This window comes from Lepidochelys kempii, chromosome 3 (assembly GCF_965140265.1).
Source record: "Lepidochelys kempii isolate rLepKem1 chromosome 3, rLepKem1.hap2, whole genome shotgun sequence".
Lineage (NCBI taxonomy): Eukaryota > Metazoa > Chordata > Testudines > Cheloniidae > Lepidochelys > Lepidochelys kempii.
The window spans coordinates 69,128,753-69,149,925 of NC_133258.1; the positions used below are offsets into that span (position 1 = coordinate 69,128,753).

Sequence of the window (21,173 nt, forward strand, 5' to 3'; positions counted from 1 at the left end):
GGCTAGCTACATGCATAATCTGGTGGCTTCAAGCAATTTAAGGGAACGGAAATAGAAAGCAGAAGTACTCTCTTTGGCAGACTCTTTAGGATCAGCAAGTCTTGCCAGATCACCATCAAGTTCTAGCATCTTACTATTGCATAATAAGTGTTCTCACTACATTTAGGAACTGCCTATAGTTCAGGGGTGGGCAAACTATTTGGCCCAAGGGCCACATTGGGGTTGCAAAACTGTATGGAGGGCTGAGTAGGGAAGGCTGTGCCTCTCTAAACAGCCTGGACCCCTCCCCCTATCCGCCCCCTCCCACTTCCTGCCCCCTGACTGCCCTGCCTCAGAATCCCCTACCCATCCAACCCCCCCCGCTCCTTGTCCCCTGACTGCCCCCTCCCGGGACCCCCCCCGCCCCTAACTGCCCCCCTCAGGACCCCACCCCGCATCCAACCCCCCCCGCTCCCTATCCACACTCCCGCCCTGACAGGCCCCTCCCGCCCCGGGATTTCCACTTCTATCCAAACCCCCCGTTCCCCATCTCTTGACCGCCCCCCTCGAACCTCCGCCCATCCAACTGCTCCCTGTCCAACACCCCCACCCTCCTTACCATGCCGCCTAGAGCAGCAGGAGCTTGCAACCCCGCTGCCCAGCCAGAGCCAGCCACACCACTGCGCTGCGTGGCAGGAACGGTGGGCCAGAGCACTGGCAGCGCGGCAAGCTGAGACTGTGGGGGAGGGGGAGACAGCAGGACAGGGGCCAGAGGCTAGCCTCCCCGGCCAGGAGCTTAGGAGCCGGGCAGGATGGTCCTGCGGGCCGTAGTTTGCCCACCTCTGCTGTACTTTATTCATCTGAACAGTAGACTTTGGTTTCAGAGTAGCAGCCATGTTACTCTGTATCCGCAATATGGCTAAGTCTATATTACAGCCTATGTCGGCATAATTTATGTCACTTAGGATTATGTGAATAAACCAGTCCCTGAAGCAACATAAGTTACACTGACATAGGCTTCTCCAGCCAACAGAGCTTCTGTTGTTTGTGGAGGTGGTTTTATTATGTTGACAGGAGAGCTCTCTCCTGTCGGCATAGAGCGTCTTCACAAGACGCACTGCAGCAGCGCAGCTGAAAGTGTAGACATGGCCTTTAAATCCACAGATGACTGTCCACAAACTCAAAAGAACAAAATATTTTAACAGTACACATAGAGTGCGCCATTATCTCAAAATCCTTCCCACATTCTTCTCCTGGAGAAGAGAGAAACTGATTCATTTCTCCCTACGTAAGAACAAAGTTAGTTTTTTAAAACTGTACAATGCATCTTTCCATAAAGTGATATTCTTCTACCTTCTCATAGAGAGGGAATCTCCTCCTAAATTCTCTCTCTTCCTCCTCTTCCTCACTTCGCCCCGTTCCATAGCTCTTACTCCTGTATCTGTACAGACGACTTTCTTGCTCCTCCTGCTCCTGGGTGCAGCGCTCCTGTTCATCCCATTCGTTTATAATTGCCTGAAAAACCAGAACACTGTGAAAATTCTTCAGAAATTATAACACACACAAACCACACTTGCCTCAGCAGTGAGGCAATGTCTTTGTTTTTCACAGTATGCAATATTATTACAAGTGTCCAAACCATGCTGAGTGAATACTGTAGTAACATTTCACTTGTAAATTCCTGGAACACCACACCTATGACTACTGTATGAAAAAGATCATGCAAATATGGGCCAAATCCTACAGTTAGGGCCCTACCAAATTCATGGCCGTGAAAAACATGTCAGAGGCCATACAAATCAAACCTCCCCCATGAAATATAGCTATTGGAGGGGAAGGGGAGGGTTGGAGTGCCCCAGCTGGGGGCTCCTACCCTGCACTGGACTCCAGCTGCTAGTCCCAGCTGGGCTGTGGAGGGATAGAATTTACTCTTCCCTTGCACAGCCACTCTTGGTGGGGAGATCAGACCCACCTCTGGAGGCAGTGCAGAAGTGAGGCTGTACCACCCTCACTCCTGTACTGAAGCAGCCCTGGAGCTTCCTGCAGCCGTACCTGAAGGTGGGTCTGATCTTCCCCGGAGAGCAGCCTTACAGGAGAAACGCAAGTCCTGTTCCTCCCCAGCCCAGCTGGGAGTCGGGCTTGGGGCTTCTGCCCCACGGCTCCTGTTGGGGCTCAGGGCGCCCAGGCTCCGGGCTTAAATGCCAGTAACTCCCGCCAGGGCTCCCACCCTGCAGCTTCTGCTCTCAGTGCTTCCACCCTATGGCTTCTGCCAGGCCTGGGCTGCCTGGGCTCAGGGCTTCTGCCTCATAGCTTCTGCCAGGGCTTGGGGCACCCATTTTTCCAGGGGTGCCCCAAATTGGCCAGGGTCCGTGGGCCCATGCGTTAATCCCCCACTGGCCGGAACTAGCAGCTAGGAACCTCCAGCCAGAGCGCTCCCAGCAGCATGAGGGAGATCAGACCCACCTCCACAAGCCTCCTCTAGCTGCAGGAAGCTCTGCAGCTCTGAAGGCAGCACAGCAGTGAGGGTAGCAATCCCATGACCCCCCTACAACAGTTTTGCAAGCCCCCCACTCCAACCCCATTTTGGATCAGGACTCCCATGATTACAACACAATGAAATTTCAAATGTAAACATCTGAAAACATGAAATTGACTTATTTTCAAATCCTACGGCTATGAAATTGACCAGAATGGACCTGAATTTGGTAGCCTCCTACCTATAGTCCTTACTGAATCCCTTATCAGAGAAAACCCCCCACTGAAATGAAAGGTAGGTTTTCATGAAGTAAGTACGGTAGGATTTGGTTTTATGTCTGAATATATGAATCATATTATCATAGTGCATTAAACATAATTACCATTTTTAATTCTATGAAAAAATTGCTACTGTTAGACATGGTATGGAATGTTGTGTTACTTTGGAAGATTACCCAGCTGGTTCAGCAGGTGAGACCCATATCTAGGCATCACTGTTGAAAGCAAAGTTACACTGCACCTCTGGCATTTGGCTTTTAGAAGTATTTGTTCCATTTACTCAGAAGACTTTACCTGACACAGATGCCTGAAAAGCTGCAGAGATTTCTGGTCCAGCTCTCCCTTAGACAATACATGGCATCGAAGATACAATAAGGCATTCACTAGCAGCTGTTCCTGAGTTGGGTAGGAACTCTGAACCCTTTCATCAGACTCTCCTTCAGAGCGTTTCAGAGATAACTTTTTAAGGCCACAGAGGATGTTCATAGATTGCACTGAGCATAAAGTATCCGCATGTGAAAGGTAACTGGGGAAGGTGGGACCAACAGAAGGAAATGCCAACAAAGAGGTAACAAGGGTGTCAAGTTTGGCTGGACAGACCATACTATTGAGTGTTGCATAAACTTCAGAGGACACTAGTCTCATGCCATGCTGCAGCTGTAAAATGGCAGCTTGCAGTGGGGTGATAGCATCAGGGTACAAAGTATATTCTTCTGCCAAGTGTTTTCTAAATTGATGGTGAGATTCCTGCCAGGATGCTTCTTCATTTAGCAGGTTCTGTACTGCCTGGAGCGACTTAGGTCTATTTCCACGAAGGAACTGTAGAAGACGGGCTAAGAGATCCTGGACTGTGGAAATTTGTGCAATGCTGGTGACATACTGGTGAACCTCCTGGTATAAGCAGTCATATGGCGGGACTTGGGGTCTGAAGGCCTGTTTTCTGGAAAGATTGTCTATTTGTTCCTTCAGCTGTTGCATTCTTTGGGGTAGAAGTCTATTAGGAAATAAAGATATTGACCAATTTTAGAAGCATATTATAAACTTAACTATTCCATTAGGGTGCACAATATGACTACAGTATATGAATCACCTAGGCTATGTGGTATTTCCTAAGAGACAGTAAAAAGTGCAGCTCTAGTGAAAGTCCCTTATGAAGCTTAGCCATTTAGAACTGGCTCTAATTCTAACTTCTAGTAACGAATTGTCAAAGCAGTTTGCATGTGCTGAAATGAGATCAGGGACTTTTGTTAACTTGGGAAAATTGTGAACAATGATTGCATGCTGAAGTTTGAGCCCATCTCTTGCGTACAGAAGGAGAGTTGCCTCTTGCCCATTAAAATTTCTTCCCCAGTTCCTCTGCTTAAGAAACACAAATTCTAGGAGTATCAGAGTACTTCACACCAGTATAAAGGTTCCTCACACTGGCATAGCTTATTCCTCTTCCCATATAGAGGTATACGGCATCTTTATATTGGTATACCAACTGCAACCCTCAGGGGTTGTACTACTTAAATTATACCAGTGTAGTTAAAACCATACAACTTATGTCTAGACAAACCCTTAGGGTATGTCTGCACTGCAGCTGGGAAGTGTGATTCCTAGTGTGGGTAGACAAGACTTGTGCTAGCTTGCAGTGTGGACATTGCGATATGGGTGGCAGCTTGGGCCAGCCATCTGAGCTTGGCCCCTGGGGGGGTTGGATGGGCTCAGACGCTTATTTTTAGCATGCTAGTTTGAACTGAGCTAGTGCAAGCCTGCTGGGAATCATACCTTCCAGACACAGTGACCCACCATGAGTGATCACCAGCCTAAGTCAGGCATTTGTGCTCCACTAAATAGTTCCTATACGTGCCTTTACTATCCTGATATGCAAGTCTTTGTTCCAGAATCAACTATATCAGAGATCTCCAAACTGTGGGGCATGCCCCCCTTGGGGGGCACGGAGGAATGTTGGGGGAAGGGGCAAAGAGGGCCTGGGGCAGCCCCCTGGGGGGCCAGGAGGGAGCGCCACCCAGCTCCCAGCTCTGCTCCAGCCCCACCCCCAGCGCCATGCCTGGCCCCAGCTCCACACCCGGCCAGCTGCCAGCCCCCACCACGGCCCAGCTGTGGCTCTGATCTCTCTCCCAGGCTCAACCCCTGGCCGTGGCTTTGTTCCTAGCCTTGCTCCTGGCCCCAGAACCACCCCCCGCTATGGCCCCAGCCTCAAGCCCCCTACCCCTGTCCACGTCCAGTCCCCTGTGAGCAACAGCCCCACTCCTGGCTCCAGCTCAGCAGACAGCACAGATGGGGTGAGGCAGGACGCCACCCTCGAAAGTTAAGGGACCACTGAACTATATAAACAAAAATTATTTACAAAAAAGCAATACAAACAACATTACAATGCAACGGAAGAAATCCAGACCACATAAGCAGGTGCGACTCCCAAAGAATATCGCTGGCCTCTCCCAATCATCAACAAACTAGTTAAGTGCTTCTCCCATTACCTGATATGCGGATGAGTGAAACTGGTAATTGCTTCATCTTCAAGATCTTTTCCTGTATGTAACTGTGCTGACAGATTCAGTGTCTTCCATTTACACTGCAGGTGGTGTAACTAGTAAAGAACAAATTAAACAATTTTATGGTTTTCTTTTAGGTAGCACACAAAGCACACCTTCCAGGAGATTTAAGAAAATATGACTGAGTAATCTAATAATGGTACTCTAATATGGAGCTCATGCTTTTTCATCATTCACCTGTGCATAATTAAAATTAATTTCATGAACAAATGCGATGTATTCCAAAGTAGGAGTCAGCTTTAAAAAAGGGATAGAAAATCCACACTCACCTCCTCCTTGGCGTACTTGAGTTTGTATTCTCTTTTCACTGCAGGATCAAATCTAGTCTGTGGAAGCCACACCTGGATCTGCACCAAACCCATATTCACCCAGAGGCTACCTCGCCGAGCTGTCTCTGATAGGTCCTGAATTCCTTCTCCTTCCCCAAAGAACTGCTGCAAGCAGGTCAGCAAGAGACAGAGGACTTCTTTTGGCAGTACCTCCTGACCAGTGACATCCTTAAGTACTTTGAGAATGTACTGAAAAGCCACAGGGTCCTTGGAGGAGAGTTTATCACAGCGCTGTGAATATTCCTCTTGCAGGTCTACTGGAATCAGATCCTTCAGAGCCAAGAGCTGCCGACATAACATTACATCCTGGATTCTGGAATCCGTACACCTGAAGGAATAAGAATAAAAAGATATTGGCAGCCTGGTGAGTATAAGATTCTGTAATATTGCTGGTTTAGGTAAAAGATGTGTAACGGAAGGACCTCAATAGTACCTAAATTCTGCCATGGAAGAAACAGACATGTTGGTCCACAAAACTGTGTTGATTTCTTGAAGCTGTTGTGCTCTCTCCATCCACTCTCCCAGTATCACATGGGATGAGGACAGAACAGGAAGGCCACTCGCATCCCACTGGCTTGTCTTGATGCTGCTAGTTAGATTTTCAAAGAGGCACTTTGAGAAAACTGCTTGGTTCAAAACACCTGGGCCCTAAATTAAAAGATTACAAGATATGCAGTGTTAATAGCATTTCCTCATTTATTTTAACGTTACACAAAGATAAGCTTTATGAAAGGCTTTTTACCAAAACTACAAGATAATTGCTCACTTCAGCAAAACTATTAGAAAAAAATCTAATGGTGGAGCAACTCCAGATTTTAACACACACGCAGCACGTGCTCACATTCACCTCTACCAGCTAACAAATGTCGGCAGTGGACCAGCTTGTCTTGTCTACACTAGAGTTTTAAAACATGTTAGCAAAACTATTTTAAAAATAGACATTTTATTTTAGTTTAGCTATCCAATTATGTCACAAAACACAAACCTTCATAAAACGGTACATAGGGGATTTAGGCATTTTCCTTTCCTCTGCACCAGGTAGCGGCTTCCAGGTTAACCAGTACTCCGGATCTGTGGTTACAGTACTGTGCCAGAAGAATTCTAATACGCTACTGATCAGTTCTGACCACAGAAGAGACATTTCTTCATGGGATACCTAAAAGTGAGAGAGAAAAAAAATTTAAGTCTCCTAGGATAATTTACTGGCAGCGAAAGAAAATTATTATGCTAGAAACAAGAAAAAACACTGAATAGAATGTATGTGTGACATTCTTTTCTGATGGAGACAGGGCTGGCTCTACAGTTTTTGCCGCCCCAAGCAGTGAAAACAAACTGCCACCGCTGACGGCAAAAGGAAGAAGCTGCCGCCGATTTGCCGCTGTGGTGGGCGGAACAGAGAAGCTGCCGCCGAATTGCCGCCACGGCCGGAGGAACTACCGCACCTTTCTAACTGCCGCCCCAAGCACCTGCTTGGAACACTGGTGTCTGGAGCCGGCCCTGGATGGAGATATTATCACCTTTAGTCTTTTATAGCACCATAGAGTGTGGTTTACATCTCCTCTGAAAAAAATTATACTCCTATACAATAGCTTCCCCATCAGGTGTCTGTGCCCAGCAACAGCTTCCATTCTCTCCCTTCCCTGCACACGCACACACACATACACACTGTTGTGAGGGATAACTTCACAGGCCAAGTTTTCCGAACATAATCTCTGTTCTGTGACTCTGCAACTTTGCACAATAGTGCGCAGAGTTCCACAAGCCTAGAGAACAGATAAAGCCCTGTGACAATCTCACCAAAAATACTTGTTGAGAACTTGCTGGTGTATTGAAGCCTGTGGGAGCTATGAACTCACGCCACTGTTAAATTTTAACTTTTATTTAGCCTACCCTTTCTCCCAAGTAATAAAACGTGTTGGAATTATTACTTTGTAAACCTGTGAACTAGACACAGAAAAAATACTAGTGTTACAGATATTAACACTCATTCATGGAAGTTTGAACACAAACTTCTGCAAGCCTAAATTAAACTAAAACTTGTTCTTACCTTATTAAGATGTAACAAGTGCCACAGTCCATACAGATGTTGAGAGGCAGCTGGCGTCAGTTTAAGGCAAAAAGCTACATACTGACTTAGCTCTGAACACTTGTGTAGCTGTTGATTGCTGTTCTCCCTGTAGCTGAAGAAAAGGCTATCAACAAAAAACTATGCTACATAGTATGCAACTTGAATGCACAACTGAATGAGAAAAAGTAATGTCTTGACTGTAGCAAAGAGGTGTGAAACAGGATATTGCTAGGTTCAAAATCAACTATGTGACACTTTTTCAGTGAGACCATAAACAAGTCATTTAGAGGCAATTTCACCCATCTCGTTTTACTGTTCTTTTATAAAAACATGACCTTCACTGAAATCCTAATGCTGTATTGAGTGCACCAGATTTTTTAGAAGCTCCATGAGGGAAGCTACTCTATAAACCTCATTTTCTCTGCAATGCAATAATACAGACTTGCTTTCTTCGAAGAACTGGTAATCAGTCATAAAGCACACCTACATTTAGCCACTTGAAACAATGAAAATATTTAATTTAATTCAAATGGCTTGTTTTTTTCTATATTCTCTTTGCACAAATTGCACTTGTAGATATGTCCATCTACACCATCCAATGAGCATATGGTGATGCTCATTTTGGACTGTAGATCTCTGGTTTCTCAAGCTCTTATTGAACTTTTTGCAGGAGCTCAAGAATATTACCATGAAGGCTTGACAGAGGATTGAGAATTAAGGGACTAATGAGCAGACTTAGAAAAAAAAATTACTTCCTAGTAGGACTCTCTATAAAACCGTGGGCTTTTTTCTGGTGCTGTCACAATCCATTCGACTGTCAATAAAGATTTCTTTTCATAGTCTAAATACATTATTCCAGGAGGCTTGAAAAGCACAGTTATGCTATGCCTACACGGTGAACTAAGGGGGTGATTCCCCTGCTTGCGCACACATACTTTTGCCAGCTCTCATCAAACTAGTGCAAAAATAAATAGCAGCGTAGCTCGGAGGCACCGCTGAACCAGTGGGTAGGTACTTGGCACTGCTCAGCCATGCCTCTGTTGCTGCTACAGCACTACCACCTCTACGCTGCTATTTCTACTCGCGCCAGCTCAATGACAGCCAGCACTGTACCGGAGGAGGGCATCCCCCCCACCCCGCCCCGCCCCTAATGTTGCCATAGCCTTAGTATAATCACGTCAATAAAAATCCCCTGTCTGCCCAAGAGATGATGGGAAGAAAGCTAGTAAATATTCAAGTTTAAACAACTCCTTCGACATTTCACTTTGGCTCTAGGTCCCAAGAAATGTGGTTTTGCATAAAGATAAGAATGATATATGTTGATTTGTATGCAGAGGGATGTAACACACTGATCCTCATAACTTTGCACAACAGATTCTAAATTTCATTCAAAAAACCTGCTCTTGCCTCACCTGCTTAGGCAAGCCTTAGTTACACAATCTGCTGTCAGTTTGTACTGCCAGAGCACTGCCAAATACTCCATTGCGGGCCACAACTGAATCCTACTACAGAGCTGGATTAATGAGGCAGAATCCAACTGACTGGAGACCGTGTCTTCAGTATGAATCTCTTCTGAATGACCAAGCTTAACTCCTTCTGCTTTCAGGTGTGAACACTGTAAATTCACGAACGTCCTTAATTCACCTGTACAATGGGGGATAAAAAGCACATGAATGCACATAAACATTTATTTATCAATTAACAGTCCAAGCAGCAAATCTGAAAGGAAGTGCTCATTCACACAGATACAAATGAGAAAGAGAAATATTTCTGGATGAAATAAACATACGCTAGATGTTCTGACACTGTGCTTCTGACTGTATTTGATTGTCACATATATGGCAAATTATTTACCTGGATTAACATCTTCTAAATGATTAGCTCTGAGAACCAGACCCGTGGCCTGCAGCAGTGCTTTCTTTATTTCCCATCCAGTGGCAGCAGTTTTCAGACAACAGATTTCGTCCTGCCATCTGCTTTCTCCAAAGGTAGGTCTCATCTCCAGGATGTTGAGTGCTTTGCTGAGTTCTTTCAACTGAGCAACAGACTCCATCACCAGTTTATCCTGCAAACGTAAAAAAACCCAAGAAAAGATATTTAAACAATCATTAGTTTTTGTTTCAAAGGTTATAATGACATAATGAACATAATCAGTGGTCCACTAACATCGTGCTCATGCTTTCTAAATTAAGAGTACTTGCACATGCAAAAGGTGTGCAACTTTATGCAAAACTTAACACCAATTCTTAATGCTTCATCTCCCTTATGTGTTCAATCCAACATTAAGAAGATGGATATGTTGAGATAAGTGACCAATCGATTAGTATTTAAGATTCAGTTTGTGTAAACTGGAAAAGGTAAAATAATTTTCACAACATTTTAATACTTTCATTTAACACGTTCATCTCTCACTGATAGTGAGGCATGTACCATGTGTTAACAATTGTATGACAGTGGGTTTACAAAGTCATGCCTGGAACCATCTACGCTGCATTGACATTAACTAGTTTACACGGTTAAGTCTCTCTACACCCTGCTTTGAAAATGTACCGTGGTGCTTTTCATATTAGCTCAATGCAATAATGCATTAGCTGCTTATGGAAGTTTGGAAGGATGGACTCTCCTTCCTCAAGCAACTGAATACTAGTCAATGGAATGCAGAATATGCCTCGTAATCTAACAATTGAAGAGGTAGCATCACCTGTTGGATGGTTAAGTGCTGCCATCTCTCTCTAAAGAGGCAGGGTGGGGAACATTTGAGAAGGCTGTAGGCAATTTTAAATGGCAGTTCTCTGAATCAGGGTTTCTTAAATTGGGTTGCCAGAATGTGTCAAAGGGTCTCGTAGGATGCTCAGTGAGGGGGAAGGAGGGCAGGGGTTAGATCCTGTCCCTGGTGGATGGATTGCAGAGCTCATCCCATGCTCACCCCGCAGGGGCAGTTCCTGCAGCTCCAGTCCCCTGGGGCTGGGTGGACTCAGCTTTCCGTTCCAGGCACTGTAACCTGGTGCATGGGATCCCAGTGCTGCTCAGGATTGGCCCAGTTGCCCCTTCATCATTATGACAAGGGGCTGGCCAGCCCAATTTTGGGCAGTGGTGCTGCAACCCTATGCGCCAAGATGCAATGTCACTTTCACAAATTTGGCCCAGCCCCCTGTCACAAGGGCTAGGCCAATCTGAGCAGTACTGTGATCCTGGAAGTCACAACAGAGCCAAGCCTAGCCAGCCCCAGGGACAGATGCAGCAGGAGCCACCAATCTGGTACACCGAGAGTATTTATTTAATACTTATTTACTTCTTATTACATTACTGTGTATATTATATATTGTGATTAAGAAATATTTGGTAATCCACATGTTTTTTGTACTAAAGATATTTATAGGGTTGCAACAGCCCATCAAGGTTTACAAGGCCTGAACCCAAAAACATTGAAAGCCACTGCAAGTATCCTGATCATTGAGTACTATCAGTGTGAATAGTTTGGGTATATGAGCCATTTAGCTTCAAGGGAAGTGAGGGTGAGGCAGAAATTAGATTGGATGAAGGCAGCCAAGTAGGAACCTGGAGTAAATTTTTTAAAAGTACCCGACTTTCAAATCCCGCTTTCAAAGATGATGTTGGCCCCAAGGCCCAAATTTTTAGAAGTACTTAGGCATTGCTGTGCACAATGTTGTAATGTGTAACTTATTTGGGATCCTAAGTCTCATTTTCAAAAGGGATTTAGGTGCCTAAATCAGTTACACATGGCACAGAGGAGCACAGCAGTGCTTAACTACCTTTAAAAATCTGGGCCCAAGGGCCAGATTGTAAACCTAAAGATATAGATAGGTGCCTACCGGAATTGAAATCAATGGGAGTTAGGCACATTAGGTACTTCTGAAAATCCCACCAAGCACCTATTTGAATCTTTAGGTGCCTTTGTGCCTAAATACCTTCTTGCCTTTAGAAAGCTAAGACCTACTGACTTTCAGTAAAGTTAGGCTCCCAAGTGCCTACGTCACTTCTGAAAAGGGGATTTAACTTTACTTTTTAAGTTAATTCTTTCAGAAGTTTATCCTTTTATAGAAGACCTGGAGGTAAAATTCTCAACTAGGCTGAACACTGAAATCTACCAACACTGGTTTGGTTTGCAAAGGCATGGTGCGGTTCACACAGGGGGTGTACCTCCCTTGTTCTGCCTGGTCTGAAGGTGCCACAAGTACTCCTTTTCTTTTCGCAAATACAGACTAACATGGCTGTTACTCTGAAACAAATATCCAGGACTACTTTACAGCAGAAATATCTCCATACTCATGCAACACCCTAACCTATTCGTTAAAGAACTACTACTCTGGACAATCCATCAACAATGTTATTACTAATTTAGACAGCTGATACATTTCAGAAAGAAACTCATATTAAAAAAAATGTTAAAATTAGCATTAGTCATTCTTATGAATCCAGGGAGATAGGAGTGTCCATTTGCTGGCTTGGGAAATGAGTATAATAGTACAAGAACCCTACAGAGATTTGCTGCGAGCATTAAGGAATGTTTGTAATGTACTTAGATATACTTGGAAGCAAGGTGCTATAGTTGTCCAAAACATTCCATCACAAATGGAATAATGTACCTTGAAAGGAAGAGGTCTCCCAAGAGACTTCTGCAGCTTCTTTACACCAATAGAAATACCAGCAGGACTGGCCAAACAGCTATGAATCTGCTGTGAAACAGACTGAATTTCCTTGGAAACCCTTCAAGTAGAAAGGAAAAAAGTTTTCAAAAAAGTTCAAGCGGGTAAAGGCAAAAGGACATGCAACAAGGAGAACAAGAGACTTATTTTCTTCTCCTATACTCCACTAAAAAATGGGTGCTGGACAAAATTACATACAGGCACATCTTCACTGAGGATGGGGCCAATGCTAAGAAACGTCAGAAGTTCCAAAACAAACGCATTCAACTAATACACTTGTATTTGCAGTGAGAGTGGAACATAACGAACATCAATACTTGTGCTTACAGAGTAAATGAAGCTCATCAGTTTTAGCTGGTGTATTTTAAAAAGAATGCTAACGTAACTGTTTAATATGGCCATATATGTAGCAAAGGGGCCGGGGGTGGGAAGCAACCCTTTCAATTAGTTGCATTATGCGTGAGCTAAACAACCTACTTGTGCTGCTCGTGTCCAGCCAGCATCTGAGGAATTCTGTTCATTAAATGCTTCACAACCCAGTGCCAGTGAAGCGATAGGAGTGCCAAGCCTGGAGAATCCACCGTCAGTGTGTCAGATGCTGCCCAAAACCGGTCACGCCACAGCAAGCAGTAGAAGATCTATAGGCAAGTCAGGAAAGTTATAGCCTTCCCATCGCTGAAGCCTGGCATATTACAGTACATCTTGCATTGTAGTTGAGGCACTGATGTTCCTAACTCTGCTACTCTCATAATTAGACAATATTATGTTTTAAATCAAGAGATCTATCCTCAACTGGTTTACCTATGTGTTCTAAAAATATCAGTAACTGTAGAATCCATTGTTAACTGATCCCCACCAGTGTAGGAAACAGAGCACAAAGCAAGATGGACCTCCTTCAAGGATTTTACAATCTAAATTAGATACGGACAATTCAATTCAGACAACACACCAGATGAAGAAGATATAGCGTTAAAGCAACATAATTAGTGCTGGGGATTGCCTTTAAAAGGCTTTGTTGCAAGAGGCTTTAAAACAGACTCTAGATGGAGGGGGAAACTGTTTGGTACGTCATGGGGGAAGGAATTCCAAGCATACAAAGTGGCCCGGAAAAAGGAGAGAGGGCAAGAGAGAATGAAAGACACAAAGGTTATGTTAAAAGGGAGTTTGGGGGTGTCAGGTAGGTAGAAATGAGAGCAGAGATGTAAGAAGAAATAGATTTGTTCAGGTATGAGAGGAGGATGAGAAACCTGAACTTGATGTAGGAAGTGAGAAGAAGCCAGTGAAGGGATTTGAAGAGTGGCATGATCGATGTGGTGGGAGATTTTAACAAAAGCATTTTGAACTGTTTGAGGTGATAGGAAGAGATGATATAAAAGGAAGTAATGAAAGTATGTTGAAAACCTACATGTTATCTTAGAACAGTGGTGTTTAACCTGTGGCCTTCAGACCCCTAGGAGTCCACAGACTATGCTTACGAATTCCAAAGTCGTCCGCACCACCATTTGAAACTTTTTAGGGGTCCACAAATGAAAAAAGGTTGAAAACCACTGTCTTAGAATAAAGAGTGGTAGAAAATGGACACAACAGTTTACTATAAATCTGCAGATCAGCTTAACCCCTTATACCTGACACTATACAAACAATCACATTCCACATTCTAACCAAAACCCTGCCATTTATTTCAGTGTCCATGGGACTAAAAATAGAGAAGCTCCTCCAGAATTCTGGATCCTAAATAACTGTCGCAAGAGCAATTTAAAAACTCTACTCACCTCATGCACATTGTCATCTGTTAAGGTCACTTGAGAAGACTTCACCCAGTGCAACATAAAGGCATCCCAAAGTTCAAAGAAAGCAGCAAGATTGGCCACAATAGCATGTGGAAGAGAGTTATAACTCCCTGGATCTTGATTTAAAGAACAGAACAAAAAAAAGGGGGTAAAAGTTACAATATTCCAACACCACAAAGTCACATAGAAGAGTTAATCTCTGGCCACCATATCTCACGGTTACAGTGGTCATCGCTTAAAAACTTTACAGTTTTTCCTTGCGTAACTACATATTTCCTTGGTATCTACAGCATTCCCTATTACTTCTAAGTAGGAAGGATAGGGAATACTGCAAATATGGAGGCAACACTGGTCAGTCAACTAAAGGCAACTGTGAAGTGAAAGTCATGTTGTTACCGACTTTCTTCTGAGGCGGAATTCAAACTGTAAATGCATAAAATTGCAGGACTGAAACTAAGTTTTTCCTGATATAAAAAACCACTAGCCACAGACCTCCTCTCTTTCCCTTTATTACATGCAATTTAATTTCTTCTCTGCTTGGGGAGTTAAATACAGCCAGTGAGATCAAGTTCCACCAGCGGTGTAACGGTTTGTGTGTATGTTACACTGGGATAGCATTAGAAAGGGGAATTCTTCATATATAATCAACGATACCATGGCAAGAAATAAATTGTCAATTGGGGAAGTGACAGCCTCACAGATCAAAAAGGTAAGACCTAGCAGATTTGAGCTACATAGACCCTCCTCTCTTTTCATTTGTCATTCTACTTCTCATCTGGCTATCAATTCAACTTATTGCAGTCTCTCAGTGATCCAGAAGGACAATGGTCTTTAGACCACAGAACAAATGTAAGCTTTGATATTTAGTCAGTTTTTGCCCATGCATTCTCTGGAAAAGGACAAACAAAATTACATTAAACCTGCTCAATGCAGTTGGCTCAGCAAACATACAGAATACATGATTAAAATATCTAGTAGGCAGAGTAAATGCCAATCTCTACCATTCCGATTTTACAAAATGATGCTGTATTTAATAAAATAATTTTAATATCAACTTAGAACTCTGTTTAAAATAAAACCACAATACTAGTGCCAAAAAGTTGCTATATGAGACACTAATTGGTGTTTGTCATCAAGTCTTTCCACTTAAACTATAAACAAACATTGCTCCAGTTGCACACCAAAAGGAAGTGAAAAGTCTGAAGCTTTACTCCTCTCCAATTTCCACTAAACACCTTTTTTATAGTCGTTACCAATGAAGGCATGCAATGTCACTCTCTCTCTACACACATACATATTTATTTAGGAGAGAGAAATTATCCACACATACTCTACTGGAGGGGCGTACCTACTCTACTAGAGTAATATTTTATATTGCTATAGCTCTGGTCTGCATGTGTTTCATAAACATATAAAACGTTCACACATATGATGGGCAGTATAAAATCATGCTTGGGGTAACTGAGCTTTTATAACAGAATCCTATGCAATATAACTATTCTTTTCTTGTTCATTAAACATATTATGCAGTAAAAGAAACAATGAGATAATCAGTCCTACCTTTATGGAACTCTAGAGACATTCTTAAGGCACTAGTTCTCAACTTTTTGCTAGTAATCAAGTTCTTCTCAGTATAGCTCCTTTTTTCCCGGTCAAGAAATAATATTGCCCTGAATTAAAAACAACATAAGGGTGTTAGGAGAAGTCAGACATGACCATCTGAAAAGCCTCTATACTATATCAGGGAGGGTAGAGCATATTAGGAGATTTGATATCTCAGAACTAACTATTTGAAGCGAGAATCAAAGGTCTGAACAGTGACATGTCAGATAGCTTAAATTTGGCCTGTAAAGGATGTTAAATTAAATCTTCAATTTTTAAAACTTTTCCTGGAACACACAAAATGATTTCTCTGTCTATTAACAGCTTAGACTGGACACCTCAAAAGGAAAGGTACTCGGCAATTATGCCGCAGAATCCATGCAACTACAGGTGATTATGTGGGAAGTTAGCATTTGCCAGGTGGCAAGAACCACCTTTTTACTCTGAACTCAGAGTTTTACTTTATAACTTGCCCATTCCCCCCCTTTTTATTTAAGCGAAGAGCAATAGTGGGAAAGGCAGTCTAGTTCCTTCCCTCCGTACAAAAAGGTGTTCTGAGTCTGAAGTCAGTAGCATCACAGCACCACTCCCATGCTTTCTGCTTCTTCCCCTGGTTCTGTTTTTTTGGGGAAGTATTCTAGCACAATATCTGCTAAACTACCATGTGCTCTTTCCCTATGCCATCAGCAGAGTGACAGGCTCCAGCCTGTCTATAACCCAAAAGCAGGGGCTGAAGATTTAGATTTTCATATGTTATAGCCAAACAAACCAAGACTAGGGTTTTAGACCTTATCTGTCAAACTTTAAGCAAAATGTTCAGCAGGAACATTGGCAATAATCACAACAGCATTGGCTAGAATCGCAATGTAAACTTCACAAGCCACCAGGCTTCCACTCTGCATTTGTCTTAACCCACCGGTTTGCTACAGACATCAGAAGGACAAAAAGCTGATCTGTGTGTTCCACTTCTGTATCAAAGTTCACTGAATTTCTAATGATATTCAAAAACTGCATATTCCATCTTGGATCCAGTGGCATCACGTGTTCATCTGGTAAGGCAAGTAGTTACAGAGAAAGACAGTGTTTTGCCAAATAAAAATGGTATTGCTTTTCTTTCTCCAACCCTCCAAGAAATGGTATGGGATTTCCATAAATGTAATGAGAGAGATCACTAGCAGAACTGGGGTATCATCGAGTGCAAGGGTCAATTTCAGCATGCAAAGAAGACTCATGAGGTCAGCTATTCTTTCAACTATTTCTTTATTTTGGGGATGGGACAATGCTCCAGTGCAGGCATGTGAGAGGAAGAGAGGTAGAGCAGGAAAGCTCCTCCCCACAGAGCACCCAAGTAGAAGGCAGCAGTAATTTGACTGTAGGCCCTGGAAGCTCAGTGATAAGTGTGAGGTGGTCACTGGTTAAGGCACCAGGAAGGCACTTCAGATACAGGTTCAGGTCCCTACTTCACCACAGACTTCCTGTGTGACCTTGGGCAAGTCACTTAGTGTCTGTGCCCCAGTCCCCATCTACAAACTAGGGATAACAGCCATTTTCAATGCTCCAGAAAGTTTCTGCCATCCCAACAGGCATGCCTTACTAGAGCATACTACTTCTAAGAAGGTGCACTTCTTAGCCTCACCCTGCACACCTCTAGATTAAAGCCATTTCCTTATCATTCTTTTGAAATCTATTCATTCCTTTGTCCCTGAATTCCTGTAAATGCCAAATGTTAACCCAAGATGCAAGGTGGGTGGGGGAATATCTTTTATTGGACCAACTTCTGTTGGTGACAGATAAAAGCTTTCGAACCACACAGAGCTCTTCTTCAGGTCTGGGACAGGTACTCTGAGCGTCACAGCTAAACACAAGGTGGAGCAGACTGTTTAGCATAGGTAGGTAGCACATATTCTAGAGGACCATTCAAGGTGGAGTGGCCTGTTACCCTAACATACTACCCATATTTTTCAACATTACCTACTTCCAACCAAGAAAATAGTACAAGAGTAGCACTCTCCATGGTGCCACACATGTGCTGTATAACCACTTCCAATATATTTCAGAGGGAACCACACGCCAATTTAAGGTTAATTCCAGTGAACTTCGCAATATTTTGCATATCACCAATCCACCCAACTTGCAAGTTCCACTTTCAGAGTCATAATGCATAACTATTTTTGTTAAGCGGATTTTCCCAGAGAAGCTGTGACACATTCAGAACTCAATCTGCCTACAGTCTTCACTCCTTAAAAGAAAAACAGGATGCACAAATGACTAGAAAGGAGGGGGGTGGGGGAAATGTAAAGGTACCTGTTATGTTTGGCTGTAGCAACTTGATCACACTACTGATTCCAGCAGAGAGGGGACTGGAGTAGAAACTGTTCAGCGATGCGGCACCAGCTTCTAGTTGAGTGCGCACTGAATCTGTAGGTGAGAATAATAGTTAGGAGTGTTTAGCTTTGAAGGTACAAAGCATATTTAGTCAACAAAAATACTCAAGATGTGCCAGCCAAAATCTCATCTGCCCACTTCATGGTTGCCTTTTCTACACTAACTACAGACAGCAGACCAGTCTTTCAGCAGGCCCGTAACAGCATGCTCTGCAACAATCTGATCTCAGTATTACATAGGCTTCAGAAGGCATTTTGGGATTGACTGTCAAACAGATAAAGCAGTAAACAGGGTACATGACAGTCACGACACAAGAAATCAACACATGGGAATTTCCATGTACTTCTATGATTTTTAGGGTCTGGTTTTCAAAAGTCAATGCAAGTTACGTATCTAACTCCCATGGATTTATTTATTATCTATCACTGATTTTTTCTGCAGAATCTAACTTTCAGTCAAATAATTTTCTAGCCATTTGCAATATTTTCTGGTTACAATTTCAGATAATTAATACACACATGGCTGTTGGGAGAAAAACAATAGCATCGAGAGCGTGAATCTCAACCACTGCAATGCGATATAACGAATACTGGGATTTTCAAAGGAGCTTAAGGGAGTTAGATTCCCAAATCCTACTGGGCATTTAATTCCCTTCCACTGGGATTTTCAAAGGAGCCTAGAGTCTTTAATTATGATGATCATTTAAATGCCAGCATTGTGAACTATTACACCAGTGATAGAATTTGCAAGCATGCACAGTTATGTGGCTTTCCCCTGTGGTTGTACGTTCCATTCCTGTGAAAGGATGTCCCAAACAAATAGAGCTGCAAGGTATAAATATCCAAATACTCTACAATAGTTTGTTTTAATCTAGCAGGGGTTGGCCGCATAGTAGCATTTTCAGTCTCGGGTGGCTTCTGCAGGCAAGTGACACAGCTTGTCTGTTGCTAGAAACACTCTAAATTATCTGTTTCAATTAAGCAAATGTAATAAATTAATTTACAAAAAGCATTTCCAATCCTACGATAATTAAACTGGTCTATCAAATCTTTAATGCTTTTTAGCCTGCAATCTAACACTCATCATTCTGAGTGGTTAGACATCACACAATCTCAGGAAAATCCCAGTTTCGCAGAGTTTCTCTGGCTGTCCAGCTAATTTATTTAAGACTAGGCAATCTGTAAACATAATTGCATAATTTTTACAGTTTTTACTGCTGCTGTGAAGGAAAAACAATGGAGAGAACTAAATCAGTCTGTGGTAACTATAATAATTAAGAATAATACCTACCAAGCACTTGTGGTAGATTCTTGGTTAAGTGATTAAGCCATCTAACTCTCAACATCCAATCCTGATTGGATGCCTTTTCTATGAACAATTCAACAGAAGTAGATAGGACTTCAATTTCATCTGTCCAATAGGCATCCATCTGAACAGCACTGAATCGGAGACTCTCTGCATTAGTGGATTGCATAACTTTCTGCAAATCTTGCAGAGTAAGTGGCAGTGTTCTGAAATGAATGAAAATAATTAGGGTTAAATACGTGAAGACTAGGAAAAAAACACCCTAATTCCAAAATGAGTCAATTCTCAAAGTGAAATTACTGATAATTACTATGTAAAGTATCACCAAATAACCTCCACAATTTATGTGAACAGTCTTTTTGCCCCAGGTAGATAACTATTTGAAAATACCCCTATTTTCCAAATTCACTTAGCTTTTGTTTTCAGTAGATTTTTAAATCCACTTTACCATTTTTAACTGAGTTTAAGATGTCTGCTACCAGCAACTCAGTATTACGGCTACTTCATACACACAAATGACAAAGCATGGAGCTTTACAGGACAAATTACAACTGAGTTCCTGCACCAAAGAGTCCACAGCATGAGAATACAGGTACGGATGAGGGGAGAAGAGGGAAGGAAGAGAGGGCACAGGAGAAAAACAATGTTCCTTTCTTATTTTCAGATAAATATTTAACTTCAGTATGAACTTCTACGCCTTGCTCTGCCACTGACTTGTCACATGACATTGTGCATCAGTGCACTTAAAGATTTGCACAGGAAGACACCAGTCTGCCACCAGGAGTTTACAATATAAGTGAACACTAACTGAGGTTTTGCTTCAACGTTGTGAAAGTTTGAAAAATTGGGCATGAAACTGACAAGAGGAGCTCTTTCTTCTGACCACCACATGCAGGACTCAGATCTGGCAGCTCTATTTGGATAAGGAGCTCAAAGTTTGGCTATTCATCTGAAGCTACTGGACCAAAATCTCGTAAGGAAATGTTCTCAAATAACAAGTAATCCTCTTTCTGCCAGTTCAAAAAGGAGCATAAGAACAGGTCCTTTTGTGGTTATTTCTGTTTCTGGATGAAACCACGGAGTACAGAGCAGTGCTAGTATATTCTGAAGTATTAGCCACACGATTTTAAACTTCAAAGGGTTTGGATCCAAAAAGTTTTGGGCCAGTTCTTGATTGGACTTATTTGTGTATCTCCAACGTTAACATTTACTCTATGCTTTAGACCTGGAACGGCCTCCTCCATTCTGACACAGGAAGTTTCTACTCTTATTCAAACCTTTTCTGATGGCTCTCTTTTCCAATATGCCCAGCAACTAACACTTCAGAGTAAGAATGTGGGCACCCACCTTCTTCATAGTGTCAGGGTATTCAATATATTTGTTAGACTACTTAAACTGTAAGGTAGATTACTCAGTAAGGGCAGAAAGAACTGTGTACGCTATTGGACCTTAATTCAATTAATTTGTAAGAAAACTGGGGCAGGGCTGGGGAAGAGAATAAAAAGATACTTAAAATCTAAGATGCCTTGCCTTGCCCATTTCTATATAATTCTGAATACCTTAATCCAGGTTAATGTAGACTGAGAATGTTTATTCATTTGAAAATCAAAACAAAACAGATATTGAGGGTTCAGAGTAAACGTAAAAAGTTAGCCACACATCCCTGATTGAATAGCATCGTGGTGACACCATTTACTGATAGTGGATACAGTAACAGAGTGTTAAACCTGTATTAT

The 21,173-nt window shown here is 42.6% G+C and overlaps 1 protein-coding gene across 6 annotated transcripts in view; it reads right to left on the reverse strand.

The window, feature by feature from the left end:
* MDN1 (midasin AAA ATPase 1) overlaps positions 1 to 21,173 on the reverse strand; it is a 163,298-nt gene that overhangs the window by 45,780 nt on the left and 96,345 nt on the right. For 4 of the 6 annotated variants that reach the window (XR_012157991.1, XM_073336750.1, XM_073336747.1 and 1 more), the window contains 16 exons: positions 19,423 to 19,643; positions 18,052 to 18,165; positions 16,664 to 16,796; positions 15,706 to 15,815; positions 14,128 to 14,261; positions 12,833 to 12,993; positions 12,296 to 12,416; positions 9,543 to 9,753; positions 9,101 to 9,332; positions 7,668 to 7,812; positions 6,606 to 6,776; positions 6,054 to 6,268; positions 5,561 to 5,948; positions 5,217 to 5,326; positions 3,028 to 3,727; positions 1,333 to 1,494 (listed from right to left, as the gene is read on the reverse strand). Coding sequence is in view for 5 of the 6 variants with exons in the window: in XM_073336750.1 (XP_073192851.1) it covers positions 1,333 to 1,494; positions 3,028 to 3,727; positions 5,217 to 5,326; positions 5,561 to 5,948; positions 6,054 to 6,268; positions 6,606 to 6,776; positions 7,668 to 7,812; positions 9,101 to 9,332; positions 9,543 to 9,753; positions 12,296 to 12,416; positions 12,833 to 12,993; positions 14,128 to 14,261; positions 15,706 to 15,815; positions 16,664 to 16,796; positions 18,052 to 18,165; positions 19,423 to 19,643 (3,328 nt within the window). In the remaining variant the exon portion in view is untranslated. The remainder of the gene's footprint in view (positions 1 to 1,332; positions 1,495 to 3,027; positions 3,728 to 5,216; positions 5,327 to 5,560; positions 5,949 to 6,053; positions 6,269 to 6,605; positions 6,777 to 7,667; positions 7,813 to 9,100; positions 9,333 to 9,542; positions 9,754 to 12,295; positions 12,417 to 12,832; positions 12,994 to 14,127; positions 14,262 to 15,705; positions 15,816 to 16,663; positions 16,797 to 18,051; positions 18,166 to 19,422; positions 19,644 to 21,173) is intronic. The other 2 variants (XM_073336749.1, XM_073336748.1) reach the window with 2 other exon arrangements.